This window comes from Pagrus pagrus (assembly GCF_965226575.1).
Source record: "Pagrus pagrus genome assembly, chromosome: 2".
Lineage (NCBI taxonomy): Eukaryota > Metazoa > Chordata > Actinopteri > Spariformes > Sparidae > Pagrus > Pagrus pagrus.
The window spans coordinates 17,842,237-17,864,620 of NC_140186.1; the positions used below are offsets into that span (position 1 = coordinate 17,842,237).

General features: G+C 42.7%; 2 protein-coding genes across 4 annotated transcripts in view; both read right to left on the bottom strand.

Annotated features, from left to right (window-relative positions):
* rbfox2 (RNA binding fox-1 homolog 2) overlaps positions 1 to 6,918 on the bottom strand; it is a 38,672-nt gene extending 31,754 nt beyond the window's left edge. For all 3 annotated transcript variants that reach the window (XM_084374208.1, XM_084374207.1, XM_084374209.1), the window contains exon 1: positions 6,498 to 6,918. In XM_084374208.1, the coding sequence (XP_084230334.1) occupies positions 6,498 to 6,749 (252 nt within the window). In that variant the 5' untranslated portion in view covers positions 6,750 to 6,918. The remainder of the gene's footprint in view (positions 1 to 6,497) is intronic.
* A 3,446-nt stretch (positions 6,919 to 10,364) lies between these two features.
* The window catches only part of LOC311273939 (uncharacterized protein), a gene marked incomplete at its 5' end in the record, with an annotated part of 16,290 nt that continues 4,270 nt past the window's right edge, over positions 10,365 to 22,384 (bottom strand). The window contains 17 exons of the mRNA XM_084381255.1: positions 10,365 to 10,418; positions 10,520 to 10,566; positions 10,788 to 10,864; positions 11,977 to 12,121; positions 12,286 to 12,466; positions 12,733 to 12,857; positions 13,836 to 13,933; positions 14,114 to 14,286; positions 14,576 to 14,698; positions 14,818 to 14,914; positions 15,015 to 15,142; positions 16,627 to 16,885; positions 18,020 to 18,144; positions 18,854 to 20,267; positions 20,350 to 20,462; positions 21,428 to 21,602; positions 21,689 to 21,807. Coding sequence (XP_084237381.1) covers positions 10,790 to 10,864; positions 11,977 to 12,121; positions 12,286 to 12,466; positions 12,733 to 12,857; positions 13,836 to 13,933; positions 14,114 to 14,286; positions 14,576 to 14,698; positions 14,818 to 14,914; positions 15,015 to 15,142; positions 16,627 to 16,885; positions 18,020 to 18,144; positions 18,854 to 20,267; positions 20,350 to 20,462; positions 21,428 to 21,602; positions 21,689 to 21,807 — 3,350 coding nt within the window. The 3' untranslated portion in view covers positions 10,365 to 10,418; positions 10,520 to 10,566; positions 10,788 to 10,789. The remainder of the gene's footprint in view (positions 10,419 to 10,519; positions 10,567 to 10,787; positions 10,865 to 11,976; positions 12,122 to 12,285; positions 12,467 to 12,732; positions 12,858 to 13,835; positions 13,934 to 14,113; positions 14,287 to 14,575; positions 14,699 to 14,817; positions 14,915 to 15,014; positions 15,143 to 16,626; positions 16,886 to 18,019; positions 18,145 to 18,853; positions 20,268 to 20,349; positions 20,463 to 21,427; positions 21,603 to 21,688; positions 21,808 to 22,384) is intronic.

The window sequence follows — 22,384 nt, forward strand, 5'->3', positions numbered from 1 at the left end:
TAAAACACACACATCTGGAATTCATATTTGCGAGAGGCTGAGGGAGGAACCAGAGCTGGAAATACAACGGGAAATGGACAGCAATGAAAAAGGAAAAAAAAAAGAGAGAGAGATGGAGGGAGCAAAGACAATGACTCATACATGAGCGGAGTCATGTGCTTAATTTCCTTAAGGAACTGGGAGGAATGAGAGAGGGAGGGCTGCTCAAGATGAAGTCTCACTCTCGACACCACAGTGCTCGAGAAACAAAAAGATGGTGCGCTTAACGCACCGTCTACGGGCGGTGATGGTGGTGGTTTTTGAGGGGGCGGGGGGAGGCTAAAACAAGACAGGAGACTGCAGGGGAAGACCGGGTGAGCAATCAGGAGAAAGTAACAAAATGACTTGAAGTCAACAGATGGCGAGGAGGGGAGGAGGGGGGAGGAGAGACGAGCTGGAGGGGGGACGGGCCCTGTAATAATAAAATGTGAAAACAAGCGAGGGATGAGAAGCCTCCCAAGTTTCTCCTTCACGCCATCTTTCCACAACGCGACAGTAATCCCTCTTACTCATGAACCCTGCTACTCCCTTCTCCAAAAACTACAGGTGGTGGTAGGTGTATGTGTGTGTGTGATTGTTTAGGGAATGTGTGTGTAATGTCTAATTTGGTCACAAGACTCGTGTCTATTCCTATCGTGCCTTGGGACTGCTGCTCTTCTGAGGAGGAGTAGAGGAGGAACTACATTTCACTGCTCTGAGAGTCAGCCTACCTAACTGCAAAGCAGGGCACTCCATCCACTCAGGAGGATGTGAATCCATTTCATCCACAGAGCACTTATGTGCTAAGCCTCCAAACAGGCGGCCAGATGATCTTTAGTTTATTTTCCCCCTCGACATACTTCACATCCCTCCGACTTTCCTCAGTAAACCTACACGTGTATTTTCAGGGGGCTGTCAGCTGCGGTAAAAGTGGATTTTGGAAGCGGCCTCTTGAGTTTGGCTTTAATAATAATAATCATAATATAGCTGCGTCGGCTCGTAAATCACATGCAACGTAATCAAACTGATGTCCACTGCACTGATCTGCATCTCAAGATAAAACTGTAATTTTTATCCTCCCCAATTTATTTCTCATCTGATTGGAGAAGATTACAATTTGCATGTAATTATTTACGGCACAAACATAATTGCCCATCATGATTGCTCGACATCATTATATCAACTGAAACTGGAGCCTGGGACACTGGACATTCGAGGCTGATGTTGATGCCCATTTTAGGTAGAAATGCCTGGCTGCTGATCAGCTTTGACATTTTGGCGAGGATCAATTTAAACTGATTATGGAAGAATTGTTTATTAAAAGAGACAGTTGAACCCAGACACTGAAAACAAGCGGTCAAACTATTTAATGATGACCATATTTCTACGTGATCTCAGGCACTACTGTCTACAGCTGATACAAATATCAATCTGTGGAGTATTTTCTTGATTAATTAGTAACTTGTTTACTCAAAGAAATGTCACATAACTTTCCCAAAGTACTGGCTTGCAATTTCTTTAACTAACTGCTGCCTTAACAATCGATTATCGGTTAGACATGAATAAGATGTCAGATGCGTTGGACTTCTTACATTAGAAAGCCGTTTTAACCACTGACATGATGTGTTCGATGCAAAATAAGAGTTAAAGAAAAGATCAGAATAAACCAAGTTATTTGAATGATCAACAAAATAATGACTTCTGCCTTATGTCACTATTCTTCACTATGCAGCTACTAAATAGTTAAACTGTAATAATATCACTATCACTTGATTTTAATTAAATACATTTTCTCATACCTGTATTTTAATTTGATATATTTGATAAGCAAGCAATTTGTAACAGGATACTTTTTGATGTAATGTTTCCTCTCTGATTGTCAGTTAATACATTTTGAAAGCAACATTATGTAGAAATTGGAATTTTGTATAATTTGGCGCCACCCGGACCCCACCAGAGTGCAACACCAACAATGAGTCAGACGTAATGTTGGTGCTAACCACACACATCATTACATCATAACATGTTATGTGTTGAAAACGTGTATGTTGAAGTAAACATGTATGTAATGATCCTGCCCTCTCACTGAAGTTACATAGTGCAGATCCAAGTGATAGCTCTGACAGAGACACCATTCACCCTATTACAAGACACTGTACCATCAGCCCTAAACCCAAATATATATATAACTTGACTTTCATGTATGTAAAAACCTTTTCACAGTGGAGAAAGCTCATTTTCGGTGCATTTTCGCTTGAAAAATGTATCAAAAAAAGGTCCAGTGTGGAAATTAGTGGCATCTAGCGGTCTGGAGAACCTATGTTGGTGGCTCAAAATAAGAGAAACTTAAAAAGGCCCTTTTTGAACCAGCGTTTGGTAAAGCTACTGTAGAAACATGGGGTTGCAACATGGCATGCTCTGTGGCAGATGAAGCTCCCTCTATAGATATGAAAGGCTCATTTTAAGGTAATGAAAACACAATGATTCTTAGTTTCAGGTGATTATACACTGATGACAACATAATTATGAATATTATTTTATATTTCTGCCAATAAATCCTCTAAAATCCTGTACACTAGACCTTTATTCAGTCAATTAAGAACATAGTTGCAGTTAACTGATAATACCCTGCATACAGTATACTGATTTACCAGCCAGTAATATTCATCCCAAATTATATTATTCTATGCTTAATTAATACATTTTTTTGCTGAGCCTGGAGGACGAGTTCTTCACAACTCACAGTAAATAGAGCATCAAAATCCACCAAAGAAAGAAGACTAGACTGACAAATCAAAAAACTGCATTTGATATGTGACGATAACTTCACTTTAACCACATCAAATCTGCCCTGCAGCAGAGCACAGAAACATGCAGCAGGCTTCTCTCTGCTGGTCTCTCTCAAACATAATTCAGTCAACAGACCTCCGCCGGCAATTCATCACAGAAAAACAGGGGCCCAAAACTAAATAAATATTCTCAACTTGCAGCAAGAGTACATTTTTCTTGCTGACGCTTTCATTCTATTTCAGAGCCTGGCTGAGATGAAAGTACAGAGGGGTGATCCACCTACATTAACGTCCGAGTCAAGTCATTCGTCCTCAGCACTGTCACCCCGGGCAAGACCTTATTAGGTTAGAGAGAGCCCCGGTTCCTGCGCAGAACGACAACAAAACATGGGCTGCTCAGCAGCACGCCGGATGGATATCGAAGCAGACAACCTCCTCTCGACATATCCCAAAATCTGGGCTAGAGACCCTGGGTGTTGTTATGAATCCCCCGTCATCCTGAAAGATTCAGGACTTCCCCGGCACAGCGCTGGAATGCAAAATAGACTGTATGTTTTGTTTTTCTATTGGAAGCTAGTTTGGAGGCTATTCAGCAACTTAATAGGAATCATTTAAAATCTATACTGTTGCATAAGCACCGAGAGGACAGCAGCTAACATGAGCAGGAGCAAACCTTTGAACTCACACTGCTGAATGCACTCAGTGAGCCTCATTCGTCCATGTTAGCTGAGCATTCAGTCATGTACTGCATGTACTGATTTATACATGCTTTGCTGCTCTGTGAAAACTTTGCAGATCTGACTTGACGGCGCATTTCCACCCCTGCATTGTGATGACATCATACCCTAATGAGAAAAACAGCAGTGTCAATGGCCAAATGGGAAAGATCCCATTATTGGACTGGAGTGGTGCAAATGGATTGCTCTTTACCACAACCACACCCCATTGTGTTGGCTTCAGTTACAGGTCAGAGTTCAAACTCCTGCCGTGATGCCAGCAATAAATGGCTTCTTAAAAAAAATCCTGGATGGAGGAAAGGAGTCAGGGTGCTTTATGAGAGCCAGGGTGCTGTTTGCTGTAATATTTTCCATCCCTTACCCTCCTCTGAAGATTAGCTTTACAGAAGTGCTTGTGTGCATTTTATAGCCATTTCTTTGAAAGCCAAATGCTTCGATTTAAAAAGTAGGAAAATTGAATGTCACTCAACCCCAATGCGTTTCTAGATTATGAAAAGTGCAAGCGGGTTCGGGGAATAAAAATACGTCACAGTGTTTAATATGCACACACAGTGGGAGTCAGAGGGCGACTGTTATTGTGTGTGTGAGGCACAGACCACAGTGGAAAAAAAATATAAGTATATGGTAAAATGTTTGAGGCTGGAAAAACCTCAAGGGCTCAAACTACCCGTATATGGGTTGGAAACGTGAAACACAAATTTAGGGCTGTTCACTTTTCTCGGTTAATCATTCAGCTTATATAAAATGTCTCTTTAAGGTCTTATATATATATATATATATATAGGAAAAGTTGACGCTTTGGGGTGGCAACCAACAATCCCAAAGCATCAGTATCTGACAAGTTGGAAATGACAAAAAGGACCTTTAAAGTCCAGGTCAGCATCTTCAAATGCCTTATTTTGCCTGAGGAACAGCCGCAATCCCAAACATATTCAACACAGAATGATACAGAACAGACAAAAGCAATGTTGAGATTTGAGAGGCTGGAAACTGCTCGTTTTTCTGGCAATTTTGCTTCAAAGCTTCTTGAACAGTCAATTCTAAAAATAGCTGCCGAAAATAAATATCTGTCGTTCAACTAATGGATACACAACTTGCTACATTATAATCTTCAGTAGCCTCATACCAATGTATGAGTCTGTGCAAATTTGCATTAGGGCTGCAACTAACGACTATTCATTATCAGTTTTTCTGCTGATTATTTTCACAATTGATCAATTAATCAATAAAATGTAAAAAATAAAAATAATAATAACTATAACAACAACAACAATAAAAATTGTGAAAAATGCTCATCACAATTTCCCAGAGCTCAAAGTAGCATCTTCAAAGTCCAAAAAAACAAATCCTCACATTTAAGAAACAGAGGGATGTTTGATATTTTTGCTTGACTGAAGCAAATTTTTTTTGTTACTAAAAATGATCGATCGACTATCAAAATAGATGATTAATTTTCTTTTGATCGACTATTCGCTGCAGCTGTACTGTGTGCATGTGTTGTCTAAATCCTCTGCCTTAGATAAGGATCTCAGGATCAGTGTGGTTATAATGCCCCCTCCAGTATGAGATGTGATCCCATTAGCTGGAAACAAAGCCTCTTTACTGCCAGTGATAGGGCAAATCTGTTCCTGCACCAACTGAGAGAGGAAGGCAGGGAAGAGGGAGGGGGCAACTCTCCCACTCTCATTTCCGGACTGTCCAGCCAGCTCACGTTCAATACATTTTAGGGGCTGAAGGTATTGATCTGCGCCTCTCTCCCCCACACACAAACACACACACACACGCACGCACACACACTTCCACTCACATCTGTTTAAGTGCATTACCTTCCTAAGCTTGTCTGTCAGCACTCATGGACAACATGACGATGTAAGGCCAGCCATTTAGTTTTTCCAAACAGGAGCAAACAGGCCACTTCACCTCCATTAGAGGCGCTTTCAATGGCCGAGAAATAGCTTTCCGTCTTCCAATGGAGTGCTTCACCCTACATAATACACCATAATGATGTCCAGAGCATCCTCCTGCCCTCCTGTGATGCTCTATTAAGAAATATTTGACCAATTTTGGATCACTAAGGGGGAAAAAACAGCAAATTGATTCTACTGACAATAAAAGAAAGGAGGTCAAGAGAGTCCAGGCACAGAATGAGAGGCCAAACACTGCAGCAGATACATGCAGACGTCTGAGAATCAGGGTATTTAGATAAATTAGGCGTTGGGTGATTGCCCCCCACAATAAAACTGGAGGTCTTAGTTGTACCTCAAATACCACCACCCTCCTCTTCAAAAGATCACGCGAGCAAACGCACTCAATTTCCATTCCGAACCAAATGTTCTCCGCACCATTATGCCACATGGCAGAGAGGTTTGGGTTTTTTTTGCATAACAAAAGGTCAAGTTTGTTTACATTCCCCACTCTCTGCTGGGACTCTGCCTGGGCTTTACAGATATTTCATAAAACACAATATGCTCTTTGGGGGGCTCTGAAGCATCAGGGTGTCTGATCAGCAATGCAACAAACCCAGTGGATTGACTGTACACAAACTGCATTCATGCAATTCCTCCTTAAACCTTAAGCAAATGCCTGCAGCTGCCATGCTATGCTGTAGCTATGTAGCCAACACCATGGGTTACACTCTTACTACTGCATATGCCCTCTTACAACCGAGTTAGCACCATGTAGAGTCATTTACAGCTGTGAAATGTGCTGGTGTTTCCTGCAGTGCTGGTAATGGACTGGTGGGAGTCTATAGAGGGCCATCGGGGCCCTTCTGCTGCAGCTAGAGGTGCTGTGTCTGCAGCTAAAACAGATCTAACATGCAACCACAGCAGAGGAATATTTTTAAAGATGAATAATGTGCACCAAAGACAGCCGTGTTGCAGCACGCTGGTATGGTCGTGCCTGCATCACTGTATCAGGACAAAAGAAAAAGCCCCCTTTCTCCTCTCCTCACCTGACCAACCTCGCCGATGCCTCCTGAGCCGTCGATCCGGGGACGCTTGCACTCCGCACCGGCCGAGTCCACCAGAGCCGCCGCTGTCTGCCCGTCGGGCTCCGGGTCTCCGCGCTTCATGCCCCGGACAACCGCAGGAGCACCGCCCGCGTTGGGATGCACCCCGGCCATGGTTTCCAGCTCTCTATCCCGGTCCATGAGACCCCGGGACACAGGCAGCATGATGGATGCAACGTCGGTCGACATTAACATTTAAAAATCTTCTTTTGTCCCCTTTCTTGAGCTAAAACTGGGTCGGGAATAGACTAGGATCTACTCGCGTGCACCTTTGTGCTCACAGCCACAGTCTGTGGACGGCGTTAAGTCTTTTAATGCGGCCAATTAGCTTTTAATGTGCTTTCTACTGGGCCTTTGTATGACCCCCCCGCCCCCCCGACAGAGTGGATGTATCTGGAAATGTTTTGGTTAAGAAATGTAATCTAAACGCTGCTTACACCTCGCGACAAAACACACAAAAACAACATACAAGCCTAAATCGTAAGCGGCTTTGTCAGGTTAATTTGCAACTAATGTAGCCCCCTGTCTGCTGACCGTGTATGTATTTACTGCGGGGCTGCCTGAGAGGCCTACGTTATTTCAGATCATAACAAACCAATTAAATAAACACCGATCAAAACAATGGCTCCTGAGCATAAACCTACCGCCCAATTTCCATTTGCCCTCGTTTTCTTTTTTTTTGTTTCTTTCAACTGGGAGCCGTCTGTGTTTTTCTTTTCTCTCTCTCTCTGTTTTTTTAGGAGCACAGCAACATCAACATCCTACCGCAACCTCAAGACGAAAAAAACCCCTCAAACATGTCTTCCCTGTCGCCTGTTTTTTTCCCCTCCTCTCCTTGTCTATTAGCCACAAGACTTGCAGCACAAGAGCAAGAGGTTCACTGAAAGTCAATCCTCGTCAGGAGCTCTCTCTTCCCCCCATGTTAGTCCGCAAGTCTGCGTGAACGAAAAGACGATTTCACCCCGCAAAAAGACACAACGGACGGACGGACGGACGGACGGAGGGGCTGCGGTGTTTCCTTCCCCCTCTCTCTCTCTCTCTCTCTCTCTCTCTCTCTCTTTTCTCTCGCCTATTATTTTCTTTGCTCTCTCCGTTTTCCCGGTGTGATCTTGTAGCGTGTGTGTTACAGAAAGGAAATTGTCCTCCCTCCCTCCCTCCTCCTACTCTCTCGGTGTAGTCATTCCCCTCCTCCTATCTTCCGCTCCCCGTTTGAACGCTGAGCCAGGCAGCCATGCAGCCTACAAACACACGCAGTATGCCGCAGTGCTTCTTCCATACATTTCACCGAGGGGAGGTGTGTGTATGTATGTATGCATGTGTGTGTGTGTGTGTGTGTGTGAGAGAGAGAGAGAGGGAGGGAGCCCCCCTCCTCTTGCAGCACTGAGAGACTGCTGTCCTTTTACAGTAAAACCTTTTTAAATCAAGCGCTTTTATACACGTTTCAAAATATTTTTACAAAAAGCTTGATTTTTCTCTGCGGTTTAATGGTGGACAGGAAAGCAGAGGGTGGGCTTATTATTAATCGTCCAAGTCCAGCTCTGGAAGATTTCATTCCTAACTCATTACACAACCAATACATAGGCCAAGGTCTTCACACGAGCCCAGCTGTGAGTCATGCAGCATGGAGTACCTTATGTTCCTCCGGCATTTTTATTGCTTGGATGACACCCAGTGGTCAAAGGCTACCATGAGAGGCAACGACTTGAGAGGCAATTTGTCAGAGCAAAATGTACTATTAAGCAAACAGCTGATTGTAACACTCTCCCTCTTGATTTGCAGGGCTTTAAAAGGGTTAAAGAGACACTTTTTGTCAGAGTGTCAGAAAAACACTGCAGTAACCCCTGAGTGCTGTCGTAAATCCTCTTGTTCATATTAGACTAAATTTTTCCATTGTTTAATTATCCAGAGTAAAATTCCGTGTTCGTGTACACAAAGCAATAATTAAATATTTTTGAGAAATATCTTTACTTTCATATGAAGCTACAGCAAGGAGATGGTTTGGTTAGCTTAGCATTAATACAGAATATGGGAAACAGCTTGCCTCGTTGTGTCCAAGGACAGCAATATCCATCTACCAGTACCTCTAAAGTTCACTAATTAACATGCTTCTTTCTTAATTCATACAAAAACTGAAGTGTAAAAATCGTCAAGTTGTGGTTTCAGGCTGTATGTCTTCAGGAAGTCACTGCTCCCGGCCAAGAAATAGTCCCACACGTAATCCATCTAAAAATGGTCTTTTGTACAAACAAGATACAAGATTTTGCTTAAAGATAATTTGCATTTACATCTGATCAAAATGAAGCTACAACCAGGAAATGGATAGTTTAGCTTGGCATAAATACTGGAAACGGGGAAAACAGCTAGCCTTTTGTCCAAAGATAGCAAACTCGACTTAACAGCACGTCTAAAGCTTAGTAATTATTGTGTTGTTTGTTTATTGCATACAAAAATCAAAGAGTTAAAATGACAAGTTGTGGTTTGCGACTTCAGGCTTCACTGCTCACCGCCAAGAAATAGTCCCACATGTAATCCACGTAAAAAAAAGTCTTTTACAAACAAGGTACTTAACTGATGAGCTTTATAGGTCTATATTATATAAATATATTGCCTAAAGATAATTGAGAATATTGAAACCAGACTTATTTACATCTGATCAAAAGTAAGCTACAGCCAGGAGATGGTTAGCTTTGCTTAGCATAAATACTGGAAACCGGGGGAAACGGACTGAATAATCCACCTAACAGCATCTCTAAAGCTCATTAACATTTGTCCTGTTTAATTCATACAAAAAATAAGTGTTAAAACAAACACTTGGGGTTTGTGACTTAAGGAAGTCACTGCTCCCTGGTAAGAAATAGTCCCACACATCATGTGCATAAAAAACACAACTTGCTGCATTTTCAATTGGCCTTCTGGAGTTTATGAATAAAAACATGATAGATGAGAATTGGTGAGTTTTAGAGGAGCTAGTAGGTGGATGTTTTACCTTCAGACAGAGCCAGGCTAGCCGTTTCATCATTTCCAATCTTTATGCTAAGCTAAGCTAACTGGCTCCTAGTTGTAGCCTTTCAGGGCCAGTACACTCCATCAGAACTGCTAGTCTGTGAAAACACCCTCATGCATTCATGCAAATTTCTCAAAGCCGTGTGTCTGTTACATTTTTAACTGTGTGAAATGTACAGACTCTTTTGGTGGTGGGCGCTATAAACAAACGCTGCTGTACATGCAGCTGAATTTCCACCCAAGTCGACAGCTACCCCAGAGCACCAGAAGCCCCAGGTTCATTGTACTGCGTGGCAAGGTTTCTTATTTCTTATTCTCTTACCTGTGTCATTTTATCTGACTTTGTGCTTACACAGCACATAATCCTAAATGAATGTGTTTAATCAAATTACCACACAGTAACCCTTGGGCTGTGTTCAAACAAAGGAATACTGTATACATTGCACAGCAACTCATTTTTTGTCTCGGGGCACATCGGCATAGTTAGTCTGGCCACGTCTGTGCTGTCAAATTAGGTTGAAATACTCTGAAGTTCCTTCGAGCTCAGTCCTCCTACTGACGCGGTGTATCTCATTTCCCTCTGTCATACAACATAACATCTAGTTGTCTTGCTCAGACATGCAGACTGTTATTGGTGTAAATCTACAAAGCAAGCCAGCCTGAGACTCAATCCTGCTCAGTCCACAAGGGCCAAATGTTCATGTAAACAATGCCGCCTCCCACCTTCTGATGGAGTGCCACTTCCTGCTGTAAATCCTAGTGGTTGTAAATCCTAGAAAAAACACACACACACATACACAAACACACTCTCTGTGTCCTTTAAGAGCTTTTATTGGTGGTTGAATGAGTGATGTCTGAGGCCTAAAAAAGGAGGAGATACAGTCAGTATAGAAACAAAACTATGGTGTATTTTTACAGCTAAAAATAGACTTCTGTTAGCTAAACACGCAAGTACTGCTCACCAGATCATTCTCATCTCCACCAACTTCAAGCTTCTTCCATGTCGTAACTGAAAAACAGGAAATGGATCAGCCTTAATAAATAATTCAAAACCCTCCTCATTACTAAATCATTGACCTGCTGTCGTATGGAGCCGCAGTCACTGCTCGTTCTCAGGCTGTTTTCAACGAGGAGTGTTGTAATGAGGCTCATTCATTGTTTTCATGTGATCTTCCAGAGTTCATAAGGGTGGGGTGGGTGATCCGAGGACAGAGCGCTCATTTTCCTCACCGTCACTGGCCGAAGCATCCCTCGACACATGGGCCATCACGTGGCGAGCAGATCTCCGTTGAACACATGAAGTAGATCTAAGAGGGAGGCAAAAGTGGAGCAGGATTTGATGTGGAGTCCAGTCTCGGGAGTGTGTAGTGTACCATGACAAACAGCTGCTGCTAATTGAGATTTGGCCAGAATCTGCAGTTTACAAAATGGCCTCTCCACATGTCCTCGTAATGAATGCTGACTTGAGAGATTTAGGTATACAGCTGTCAATGGTTTCTCCACTATGCTAAATCAGAAAGAAATGACCTATCTAATTTGCACTGAGAAAACAGCCATACACTTTTACAAATTAACATGTGCTTTTACAAAAATGAAGACAGTCTAAATAAAAAAAAAGGTCCAGCACCAGCTGCTACGCCAAGATAAGATTTCATTGATTCCCAAGGGGCAAATTCACCAGCTTCAAGGCAGACAGCTGCACATTTAACTTTTTCTTTTCCTTGCTACAACACATAAAAGCTGTAGGGGAAACCTGCCTAAAGCAATAGTGGAATATTTTGGATTTTATGCTTATTTGCATTCTTGCCAAATGTTAAGTGAGAAGTTTGGTACAACTCTCATTTTTGTATCACTAAATATGAAGCTAGTGCCTGAAGCCAAATAGCTTAGCATAAAGACTGAAAACAAGGGAAAACAACTAGCCTGGCTCTGACCAAAGGTCACAGAATTCACCTAAATGCACTTCAAAATTCCTGTAAAACCAAAACTTGTCATTTTTATTCTGAACGAATTAAACAAATAATGTATAGCATGTTAACTGGTAGACAGATTTTTCACCTTTAGCTGTAGCACGTCTAGCCATTTCCCCTCTTCACAGTTTCCATGCTAAACTAAATTAGCTGTAGGGATAAATATTGTCATTTTTATGCTTTGGTTTTGTATGTATTAAACAAATGATATGTACCATGTTTATAGGTGAGCTCTAGAGGTGCTGGTAGGCTGGTTTGTTACCTTCAGACTGAGCCAGGCTAGCAGTTTCCCTGTTTTCACTCTTTATGCTACGCTAACTGTATGGCTACAGTTAAAAGCTACAGCATGGGTAGATTTATTAGCGTGGTACCAATCTACTCCTCTAACTCTCGACATTAAAGCACCCCACTATTACTTATAGAACCCAAGGGTGTCTGCGGATCCTTACCTCTTCGTCCGGGTCCTTGAACTCGCCATCAGGAAGGAACTGGAAGGTGCTGATGGAAAAACGGCGGGTCTGAGCCTGAGGATACGGTGGCTGAGGATCAAACAGCACAGCCTGCTGCGGGGCTGGGTCAAACGGGTTGGGACATCTAGGGAGTAACATTAAATTACTCAACCAATTAGATAACACAACAATAGGTATCAGAAATATACTTCCCTTCATTTTCCAGTTATCTCCCCTCAGTGAAAATAACGTTCTTATTTATCTGCAGTCAATCTTTTTTTCGTTTATGGGACATGTTTCGAAGCGTACCCGTTGTAAAGCAGCAGCCACACAGCTTTTCCGGAGCGAGGGTAGGCCACACAGTAGTGCACCAGCAGCACCAAACTGGGATCCGGGGTGTTGAGCAGCCGCACTTCCAGGTAGAGGGGTTTCCCCAGCAGCATCTGCAGGGGCTGGTGATACTGAGGGTAGTAGCTGCTGTACTGGGAGTCTGGGATGAGAGGAGGTGTGTTGGAATGGAAGGAGATTATTTCTTGAACTACATTTCACCCACTCGAAGCTTCTCCTACAGCCGGCATTTTAAGCAATCGTATGGAGCTGAAATACTGTATATGATTAGACTTATTATTCGATTATAATCAGTTAAATCCATCTTGATTGGCATGAAGTTGCATACAGTATGCCAGTCTAAAGTCACAGCAGCACTTAATTATCATTTTTAAATTATGCAAAGCAGTTGAAATGAAGAGCATCTACCTTTGGCAATCCTGAGCTGGACTCCAAACACCCCCTGGATATGAATGGGTGCCAGGATGGGAGATTTCACCATGTAGCTCACACTCAGAACAGTGCTCGGCAGATACCTGCACTCCACCAACAACCTGAAAATTAAACGGGAAATACGGTGTTGGAAATCTACACAGTATGCTTTTGTTTTTATTCATGTTTTGGGATTTTTGTTTTTATCTGACAGACAAACTGGGAACATTGCGATCACATGGGACAAATCTTAGACCATTTGGTGTTTCATCTACTGTAAGTATACTTCTTGCAAAGATTATATTAGTTAGAAAGTAATAAGAATAAAAATGAGTGTGACTGATTGAGTTTTCTATTGGGGATAACAAAGAATGACTGGGAAACATGATATGGAGGTCTGAGCATGTTTTATTTTCAACCAAATACTACTTAAACTTCAGCCGGAAAGTCAATTCATGTCCGTTTTTGTCAAACTACAAATATAAATCAAAAACAGTTTTTAAAATGCCAAAACAATATGATGTGACAATCTCAATGGGGTCTCTTACAGCGACAATCTAAGATCAAATGATCACCTGAATCTGCAGCTCCCCTCGTCTTTACAGAGCTTTTTAGCTGCCTCATCCACAAATTTACTGTTTTTCTTAACTCTCATCATTCTAACACCATCGTTTTCCGGCCGCAGCAGGCAGCTGCTGTCAGTAAAAAAGCTCAAAATAAAAGCCCACTGTACGCTAACCTGCTTAGCACCAAATACTAGACGGAAACAACAGTGGAACATTTAGCAGCTTAAGAGCCAAATATTTCCCTCAGGAGATGGTGCAGACCAAAAACAGAACATTAGACTTATATTTGTCAGGTGGCTAAAAACATGACTCAAAATGAATAACAACATTGATCCATACCTGCTGAATATGTAAATAATTGACTGTTTGCAAACGTATTCACCATATCAGCTACTCCCAAGCTGCCACAAATTTTAGAGCTTAACAAACAAATCACCTTTTTTAAAGCTCAGTCGAACTAAAATCCTTAATCCTTGATGAGGACTTCTGACTTTGTGACTTCTACTTGGATAATAAAAAGCAACAAGCTCTGACCTGACAGGAGAATCCCTTGTTATGGTGCCATAGTTGAGGCTGAGTGCCTTAACCCTGTTGATAACCTCCACCATGTAGATCACCGCTTTCCCCACCATCTGTCAGCACAGAATCACATGTCAGCTACTATATGGACACAGGTAAATACTAAATGTTAAAACAAACTTTGGTTGCTGCAGTTAGGATAGAAACTTGCAGTCCAAACACAAAGTTTTTACATCAGGGTCTTACTCAAATTTTCAATATTTTATGAAATGTTTCCATTCATTAAAGCTTACAATTCTGCGTGTCCCACACCCATCCATCGGGATCTTGAACAAGGCGTAGTCAGACGTCACTCTCTGAGGTTTGCAGGTGGCGTTACCAGCAGCCACAAGCAGTGAAGGGGAAAGAGGGGGCTCCGTGAGGGAGGCGGGCACGGAGAAGACAAAGTGGCGGTCAAGAGTGCACTCTGGAGGACCACACATACACACAAAGATACACATGTGATAGTTATGTGAAGGTCAGATGAACAAAAGGTCAGAAATCTCAGGAGGCAATTGATAATGAGACCCAAGGTATCTTATACCCTTTTCACATTCTGTGTCACTGCCAGCTTAAATCATGCCATGCGGGCCCTGAATATGCCTCCTCACACATCCAGCAGCTGCAGCGCTTACATTTCCGTTACCCAAAACAGCTCAACTGTACTCAGCTAAGTGGCGTGAAAATGCCAGCGGGGGGCACAAACTGCAGCTCACCATCCATCGGGTAGTAGCAGGCAGGAGGTTGCTTGCTGAAGCAGCAGCCCATGGAGAGGCACTGTGGCTGGGATACAGAGCCGGGTCCGCAGGGGAGACGCTGTTCGCTGGGAAGGTTGCACTCTGAGGGACAGCACGACAAATGTCAGCCGCACAGTTAAAATAACTCTGAATGGCCTGGAGAAAACACCCTTTGGCAAACTGAATAGCCTTTCAGAGGTGTAAACATAAAATCCATCTACCTTGTGCAGACCCTGGGACAAGGAGTGGACAGAATAAATGAGCCTCCCGTCTCCCATTTACCGCCATGTAGACGACAGTGATGATGTGCATTTTACCCTTTCAGAGAGAAATGTTTATACGACAGTTAATGGGGAAAGCAAATGGTCAATTATATAAAAGGTCATGTTCTCAGTGTGAAATCTGAGTCAATACTTGCCTGCACACTCATGTGGCAGCGTGAGTGTAACTGGAGACTCAAACGGATTTTGCCATCTTTGCCTTTTCTTGCAGAATACCCACAGTGCTTCGGGGCATCCTGGAGGTTCATCTGGTTCCCTTTGATGTCTGAGAAAGTACATGTGGAAACATACAATAAGTTATTTTTGTGAAGACTTTAAATGGCTCAATTATAGCTCTCAAGGCACAGAGTCTAGCTCTGCCTATCTAACTAACCCGGCCGCCTTTGTGAAAAACTCTGACAAAACCGCAAAGGCTTTTTTTTGTAACCCAAAGCCAAAACCTGCCTATTATCATCAACTGCTTTGATGTGCTTATACTTTATGTCAACATTTGAGTGTGGAGGCACTGGGGGAATGACACAGTCACAATTTCTGCGTGATCAATGGATGGCTCCTGTTCATTAAGCAAACAAATGTGTGTTTGTAATGAAAACTATGTAAGATAAGGCTTTAGTTACAGAAGTAAATGGGTGGGATATCAAACCCCAGAGGCTTACTTTTTGACAGATCAGTTCAGAAAAATGAAAATCACCACTGTGAAGTTAGTTTTTAGTTGGATATCTGACAGGCACTCACTCCAGATCCAGCGATATCTTCTTACACAGTTTCACCCAGTGGTGGCAGTAAGAGGATGATAAGCTCGCCGCTGAGCCTTCGCTCTTAACCACAGGGGTTTCACTTAGGAGCCATCAATAAAAAAGTGAATGACACAAAACTAATGTTATTTTCAATAGCTTTATGCTGACTTTGATTAAAAAGTACCTTGAATTGAAGAAAACATTGCAGTTTTCTATCATCTTCCATGTCATGTGACCCAGCAATTCCAACTGAAAAGTGACTTCTATTACAACACTTAACAGGACACACCTCTTTACATTTTAGTGCTTCTTCTGTTTTATATATATATTTTTTAATAACAATTAAGCATTTCCATGTCACCTGACCCATATGTTTGTATCTGTTCACCAGTGTCATTGAGAAGCCTTCTTTCATCCTTCATGTCTTCGCATTGAGATTGAGATCACCTCTCTCTGAATAGAAAATGACCTAAAAAACACATTTTAGTGTACTGTTTAGATGTAACATGATATTGTGCGTTACTAGCTGGTTGCCTTACCGTTTCCCATCATAACTAACTCAGAGCCCTGCCCGACTCGCAGTACCTCACCTCAGTGGGGGGAGTGTTAATTGGTCCAGTGAGGCGTAGTGCATTTTGGTTGTTGTAGGTTTTCTACCGTTTGAGCAACAGGAAACACCACTGGCTTTTTTCTCCATTTTCTCCCGTCGTGTAGCACAAATTTCAAAAATACTTTCTACTGCACAGATTAATAGAGGGGGGCATTTTTCAAACAGTGAAATACTTCTAGCACTCTACAAGTGTGTGCACAAACTGTTGTTAGCTGCTTATGCCTTCAGTCTTTACCACCTTTGTTTAAAAAAAAAAAAAGTCTTCCTTTTCCCCACCCCCATTCAAATGCACACCATAGCGGCCCCTCAGAAACCATGTTAAAATTCAACTCATGCAGAGCTGATGGCAACCATATGCACCTGGCACGTACTGTATACACCGACACACACAAGCACACACACCTTTGAGAACAATTCCAGAGATGGGACCAGAGGGGAGCTCCACCGTCATCTGATCGGAGGAGCAGAGGACTTTAGGCTTCGGGACATCAGGCAGGCTGGACTTGCCCTTGGTGCTTCTAGGTGGGCTCGGGGACACTGTAGGGGTAACTGGTGCAAGCTTTTTAGGGGCAGCTTGATATGGGCACTGCAGATCCACAGTCCTATACTGCGCTATGGAAAGGTCCCAAAACCTCAGAGGTAAAGAAATGGTCGTGGGAGTCTAAAGCGAGAGAGAGGGAGGGGGGGGCAGATCAATAAAGTCAGTATGAACCCCTACGCATGGTTTTCAACTACTTTATGTAAAAATAGAGTCTGTAAGTTTAGCTTAGCTCTCACACACAAAAAACTGAGTATAAGAACATAAGCTGAAGAACATAAAAAACTCCAGCCATTACAGATGCATGCAGAGTAAATGCTGCATACAGTCCATATGGGATCAATCATAAAAAAATAGCTGATGACTGGGAAAAACTGCTCGTCTGCGTTCTATATAACAGGAGGACTGATGTCATAAATCGCTGGAGTGACAACCCAAGCGGTAGAAATGGCTGGCGTCAGCAATCCAAGATCATTTTGTACTTTGTGGCGTCACTGTATTACATTGCATGTGGGCACTTTATACATGTATTTAAATATCTCATGGCATACTAATATAAGTTCATGTCTGTATGAATGGACCGAACCAGTGTCTCTGTCTCATTTTACTGGTTTACTGGTTTTACTGTTTCAGTACTCAGTAAAGCGAGTACAAGTGATGGACAGTGTGTGGGATTCTCTCTCTTTCCATGTCAAGAGTTTTGGAGCTCACCTTACTAGGACTTACGGCGCACTCGTACTCAATCTGTACCGTGCCCAAGCACGTTTGACCCCCAAAGTCCAGTTTGTTTGACTAGTGTGAGCGCTCCGTACCGTGCTCAAGCACAGTTCACTATCTTTGCCCTGGCACGGTTGAAAGAGGTTTGCTTCGGCACCAATTCCAAACATTTGGCAGGTATGAATCATTTACACACCCAAACATGTAAATATAAGGCCCAGATTTAAAAATGCCCGAATTTCCCTTTAATGGTGTCTAAGAAACTGTGTGCACTATGAGAACGTTTCCGTTACTGTATATCCTTTGAATTTAAAAAGCTCTCAAAATGCCATTTCATGGGAGCTTTAAATTTAAAGATTAATTTTTTTTTTTTTAATGAGCCTTTTCTTACAAGTTCACGCGGCCATCAGATAACTAAACAACATCAAAGAAACACAATCTTACCATGTCTTTAAAAACAGGCACATGATTAAAGTAAAAGCAATTATATAAAAGATGACACATCTGAGGGCCGTGGCGAGGCATTATGGAGGAACTCACCCGTGGCTCGCTGTGGCAGGCAGGCAGAGGAGAGTGAAGGATTACTCCAGGGTCCTCAGCCTTCTGTAGCATGTACCCACACAGTGGAGACACACCGGAGAGGAACAGCCATGTCTTCTCTCGGTCTGATGTTGGGTACAATGATTGTTAGAGCTTTTATATCCATAACAAAATCTATATTTTAGAAGAGCTGATATAAGGACAATGATGCGTTTCTGAGAAAGCTTCTAAAGTGTGGTCCCAGTATAGGTGCTCATCTGTGACCAGCAACAATATATTACATAGAGATATAAAGACAATACAGTTATTGCTTTAATTATGGAAGTGCAATCGACTAACTTTTTTTGAGCTAAAAGTAAAAAGGTATGGTAATGCATGAACAGTGAACTTAAAAATAATGTAATAATAATGCAGTATATGTGGTCCGTTGTGAATAGAGTGATTGCTGAGATTGCCGGCCTGGATGATCATGAGATTATACTGATATTTTCATGAGATCTGGAAGTATTGCATCATAACCAAAAGGTATTGAACAAACTGAAATGTTGTCCTGTTGCTGTTAATGCTAGAGGAGAAGTCAGGGGGTCAACCAAAGTTAGTAAGATAAATCACCTGGGATGTATGAATGTCTGTACCAAATTTCCTACCAATCCACCCAGTAGCTGTTGAGATACTGTGGTGGACTGACACACCAACAATGCCATCCATAAAGCAATGCTGCTAGTCCGATTTAGATTGAGCCTTTAAGAGACTTTTTGTTCAAGATGGATTCTTGGCAAAAACTCTTCGAACACTCGAAACCAAACTTCTCACGATGTCGACACAAACACTGACCTCTGACCTGGATGGAGTCTCTGTGAGCAAAAGGCAGGAAGACAACCATCCTCCCGTTCAGACATCGGAGTTGGGGGTTCTGTTTAGTGGGCTCAGTTGGGGTAGACACTTTAGGAACTGTGGTGGTCGGAGTCGCAGTAGTGGGGATGGTGGTGGGGAGAGGCTTTTTGGTCATAGGTGGCGAAATCTGTGGATACTGGGGCACAGCAGGGTGGTAGGGTGGATGGTATTGTGGCGGGTATAGAGCATAGTAATAGGGAAAATATGGATAAGGGTAGAAGCCACAAATGGTGTGAGTGTGATGAGAGCAGGAGGATTCTGGAGCTGCTGGTTTCTGTGGTTCCTGAGGAATAGTTTGAGGTTCCTCTTTGGCTGACGGGAAGGGAAAATGTCCGTAAGGGTAGTAAGAAGCAGGTGGATAAAATAGACCGACTGGGTACTGTGGAGCTACAGGTTGTTTTGGTGGAGAAGGTGGGCTGGGAGGGACGGGAGCAGGTGCTTGGGTCACTGGTGCTGCTGTGGGTGCAGGATAGTAAGGTATCTGATAATACTGAGGGTGATAAGGAGTTGCTGGAGGTGTGGTTGGAGGAGCAGCAGGGGTTGGAGCTGGAGTCACTGCAGGGTAGTAGAATGGGTAATAGGCACCAGATTGATACTGAGAAGGTCCAACAGGTAATTTGGAAACTAGATCGGGAGAAGTATCATGCACTGGGCTAAGATCTGGGAAGGATGGAGTTTGTGCCACCACAGAAGGATAGTAAGGAAGCTGAAGCTGCTGCTGGTGCTGAAGCTGCTCCTGCTGCTCCTGAAGCTGCTGCTGGTGCTGGTGCTGAAGCTGCTGCTGAAGCTGCTCCTGCTGCACCTGAAGCTGCTGCTGAAGTTGCTCCTGGTGCTGCTGCTCCTGAAGCTGCTGCTGCTGAAGCTGCTCCTGCTGCTGCTGAAGCTGCTGCTGAAGTTGCTCCTGCTGCTGCTGCTCCTGAAGCTGCTGCTGAAGCTGCTCCTGCTCCTGCTGCTGCTGCTGCTGCTGCTGCTGCTGAAGCTGCTGAAGCTGCTGCTGGTGCTGCTGGTGCTGAAGCTGCTCCTGCTGCTGCTGCTCCTGAAGCTGCTGCTGAAGCTGCTGAAGCTGCTGCTGCGATCCAGGAGGACTGCCAGGAGTTGGTCTGGGAGGATGGGTTGGTTGTGGGCCAGGAGGGTAGACCTGGGGAAGCTGGGGGTAGTGGGGGTATTCAGGAAGCTGAGCAATCTGCTCCTGGGTTGGAGGTTGAGGAGGGGGAGGGGAGGTGGGTGTAGGGATAACAGGATCTGGGATGTAGGGAAACTGGTGGTCACCAGGAAAAGAGGGAAACTGAAGATTGGCTGGACAGGAGAGGATATACTCCTGATCGTCAAACACAAGCTGGAGATGAAGACCATCCTGCAAGAAAATACCACGTAAAAATATTGCTGGTGGAAGCTGGCAGTCCGCTGTAATAATCCATTCATGTTAATCAACTTACTCGATGAGTGATACAAGGAGCAGTGGAGGGGCTGAAGAAAGTGAGCTCCCCAGGATCAGAGGGGACACGGTGTGCACAGTCTTCAAATACAAACGGACGCCAACCTCCGTCCACTGTAAAGCACATTGTACATGTGTTTGTAGGTAGGCTATTAGTTTTATGACAATTCAGGGACGTTAATAACCTTGGGGAAGTGTTCATTCTATAGTTTAAAACCGTACACATTTCTAGTCTGACTACAGCATCTTTAAGACTCAGTACAACTCAATTTGACCACTTTCAGTGCAATTAAATAAAATATCTGTATATCTAGACCAGAGTTTTATTCCTGTAGGTGCGGACATCTAGACCTTCCTGTTGGGAAATAGAACAGTAACTCTAAAGCATCCTGTAAAGAACTGTATAATAGTACTAAATACAGGGAAAAAGTTAAGTGTTCAGTAAAAAGTAAAAAAAAAAAAAAAGTTTATTTTAAATTTTAGGAGGAAATCCTTTGAAAGCACTGCTCTGTCTAAATAAACTTACAAATTATTATACAACTAATGTTGTATGCATATTGTTAAATATTATTTAATAGGTTTTAGTTAAATTTAACATTTGTGAGCATCCTAAAACTCCTCTGGAAATTAACACATTTTAAACTCTATGCCAAGAGATTTTTCCTGTTTTGCCTCCACATTGTAGCCGATTTACATATTTATTTATTTTCAGGAAATGTCCTGAAACATTTATCAGGAAATGTTGGATCAGTATATCAAAGTGTGACTGTTTTATTTCCTAAATTCTATTTCAAAGCCTTCTCATGCTGCCAGGAACAATATTCTGGTGGAGATATACTGAATCCTTTGTTTATTTATATAATATTGAAATACACCCAGTAGGTGTAGATAATGAACTCCCAAGACTGCTGAAACCCAAATACATGACCTCATGTCAATTTTAGATGAAAATATTCTTCAGTAATAGAGAATTAAGTAGAGCCTATAGTACTGACACATAGTAAAAAAACAAAAATACATCCACCATTTAAGTTGTTGTAATCAAAAACAAATCAATATCTGAAAAAACTGAAAAATACCTATGACTCCCAGCATCGCTATATCCTGCTCCTGCCCGCTGATCTGCACCACCATGCCCATGGGGGAGCAGAAGACTGAGGGGGAGTATGAGGGGGCAGGAGTGGCCATCTGCACCGGACAGGCGAGCTTCAGCGGGCTGCCCCACCACAACATGGGCAGCACATAACTGCCGTTCTGACAGAGAGATAAAGAAGGGGCTGATGAGCACAGGACACAGAAATAACTACTGGTGGAAACAAAGTGAGGCCTCCTGCTCGTACCTCCTGTGTGATGTAACAGGCATCATACGGCACCATCATCTGCAGGTCGCTCCATGACGTACTCACGGTGTAACCGCAGTATGAAGGTAACTGGAACGGGGAGATGGGAGAGGCTCCCTCTGTAAAGACAAAATGTTGAAGTCGTACACATTTTTCTTGCTAATAACAATAATATTATAATAATATAATGTGTTTGATTCATTATTTTTGTGGCTCCCATCCACCAACTCTGAGGATCCCTGGTGAAGGCCGACAGTTTGAGCATTTATCAAGCTCAAATACTAAATATTCACTGGTTTATATGTGCCAGCTCCTAACGTGAGAATTTTAGATTTGGTGTATTTTTAATAAAAAAGCAGATATTTGAGGACTTTTATCTTGTGCACTTGGAAATATTGATAGGCATTTTATTTTTGGACATTTCCCAGCATATGTATAATCAATTAATTTGGGAAAAAAGATCAATGGAAAGCGAAAATAAGGGTTAATTTTCGCTCTAGTTTATATATAAAAAGGTCACTCGTAGACTACAGGTTTCCACCACAAAGCCTTGAGTTTTATGTCAGTTCTGCTGTAATGATTGTCCCTAGCAGGGCACACAGGCTCATGCATGTTAAACCTTTACATGCATTAAATTCACTCTCATCGTGCTGTGAAACGAGGGCCTTATAGGTGTACTTCTTACATTGTTCTTGC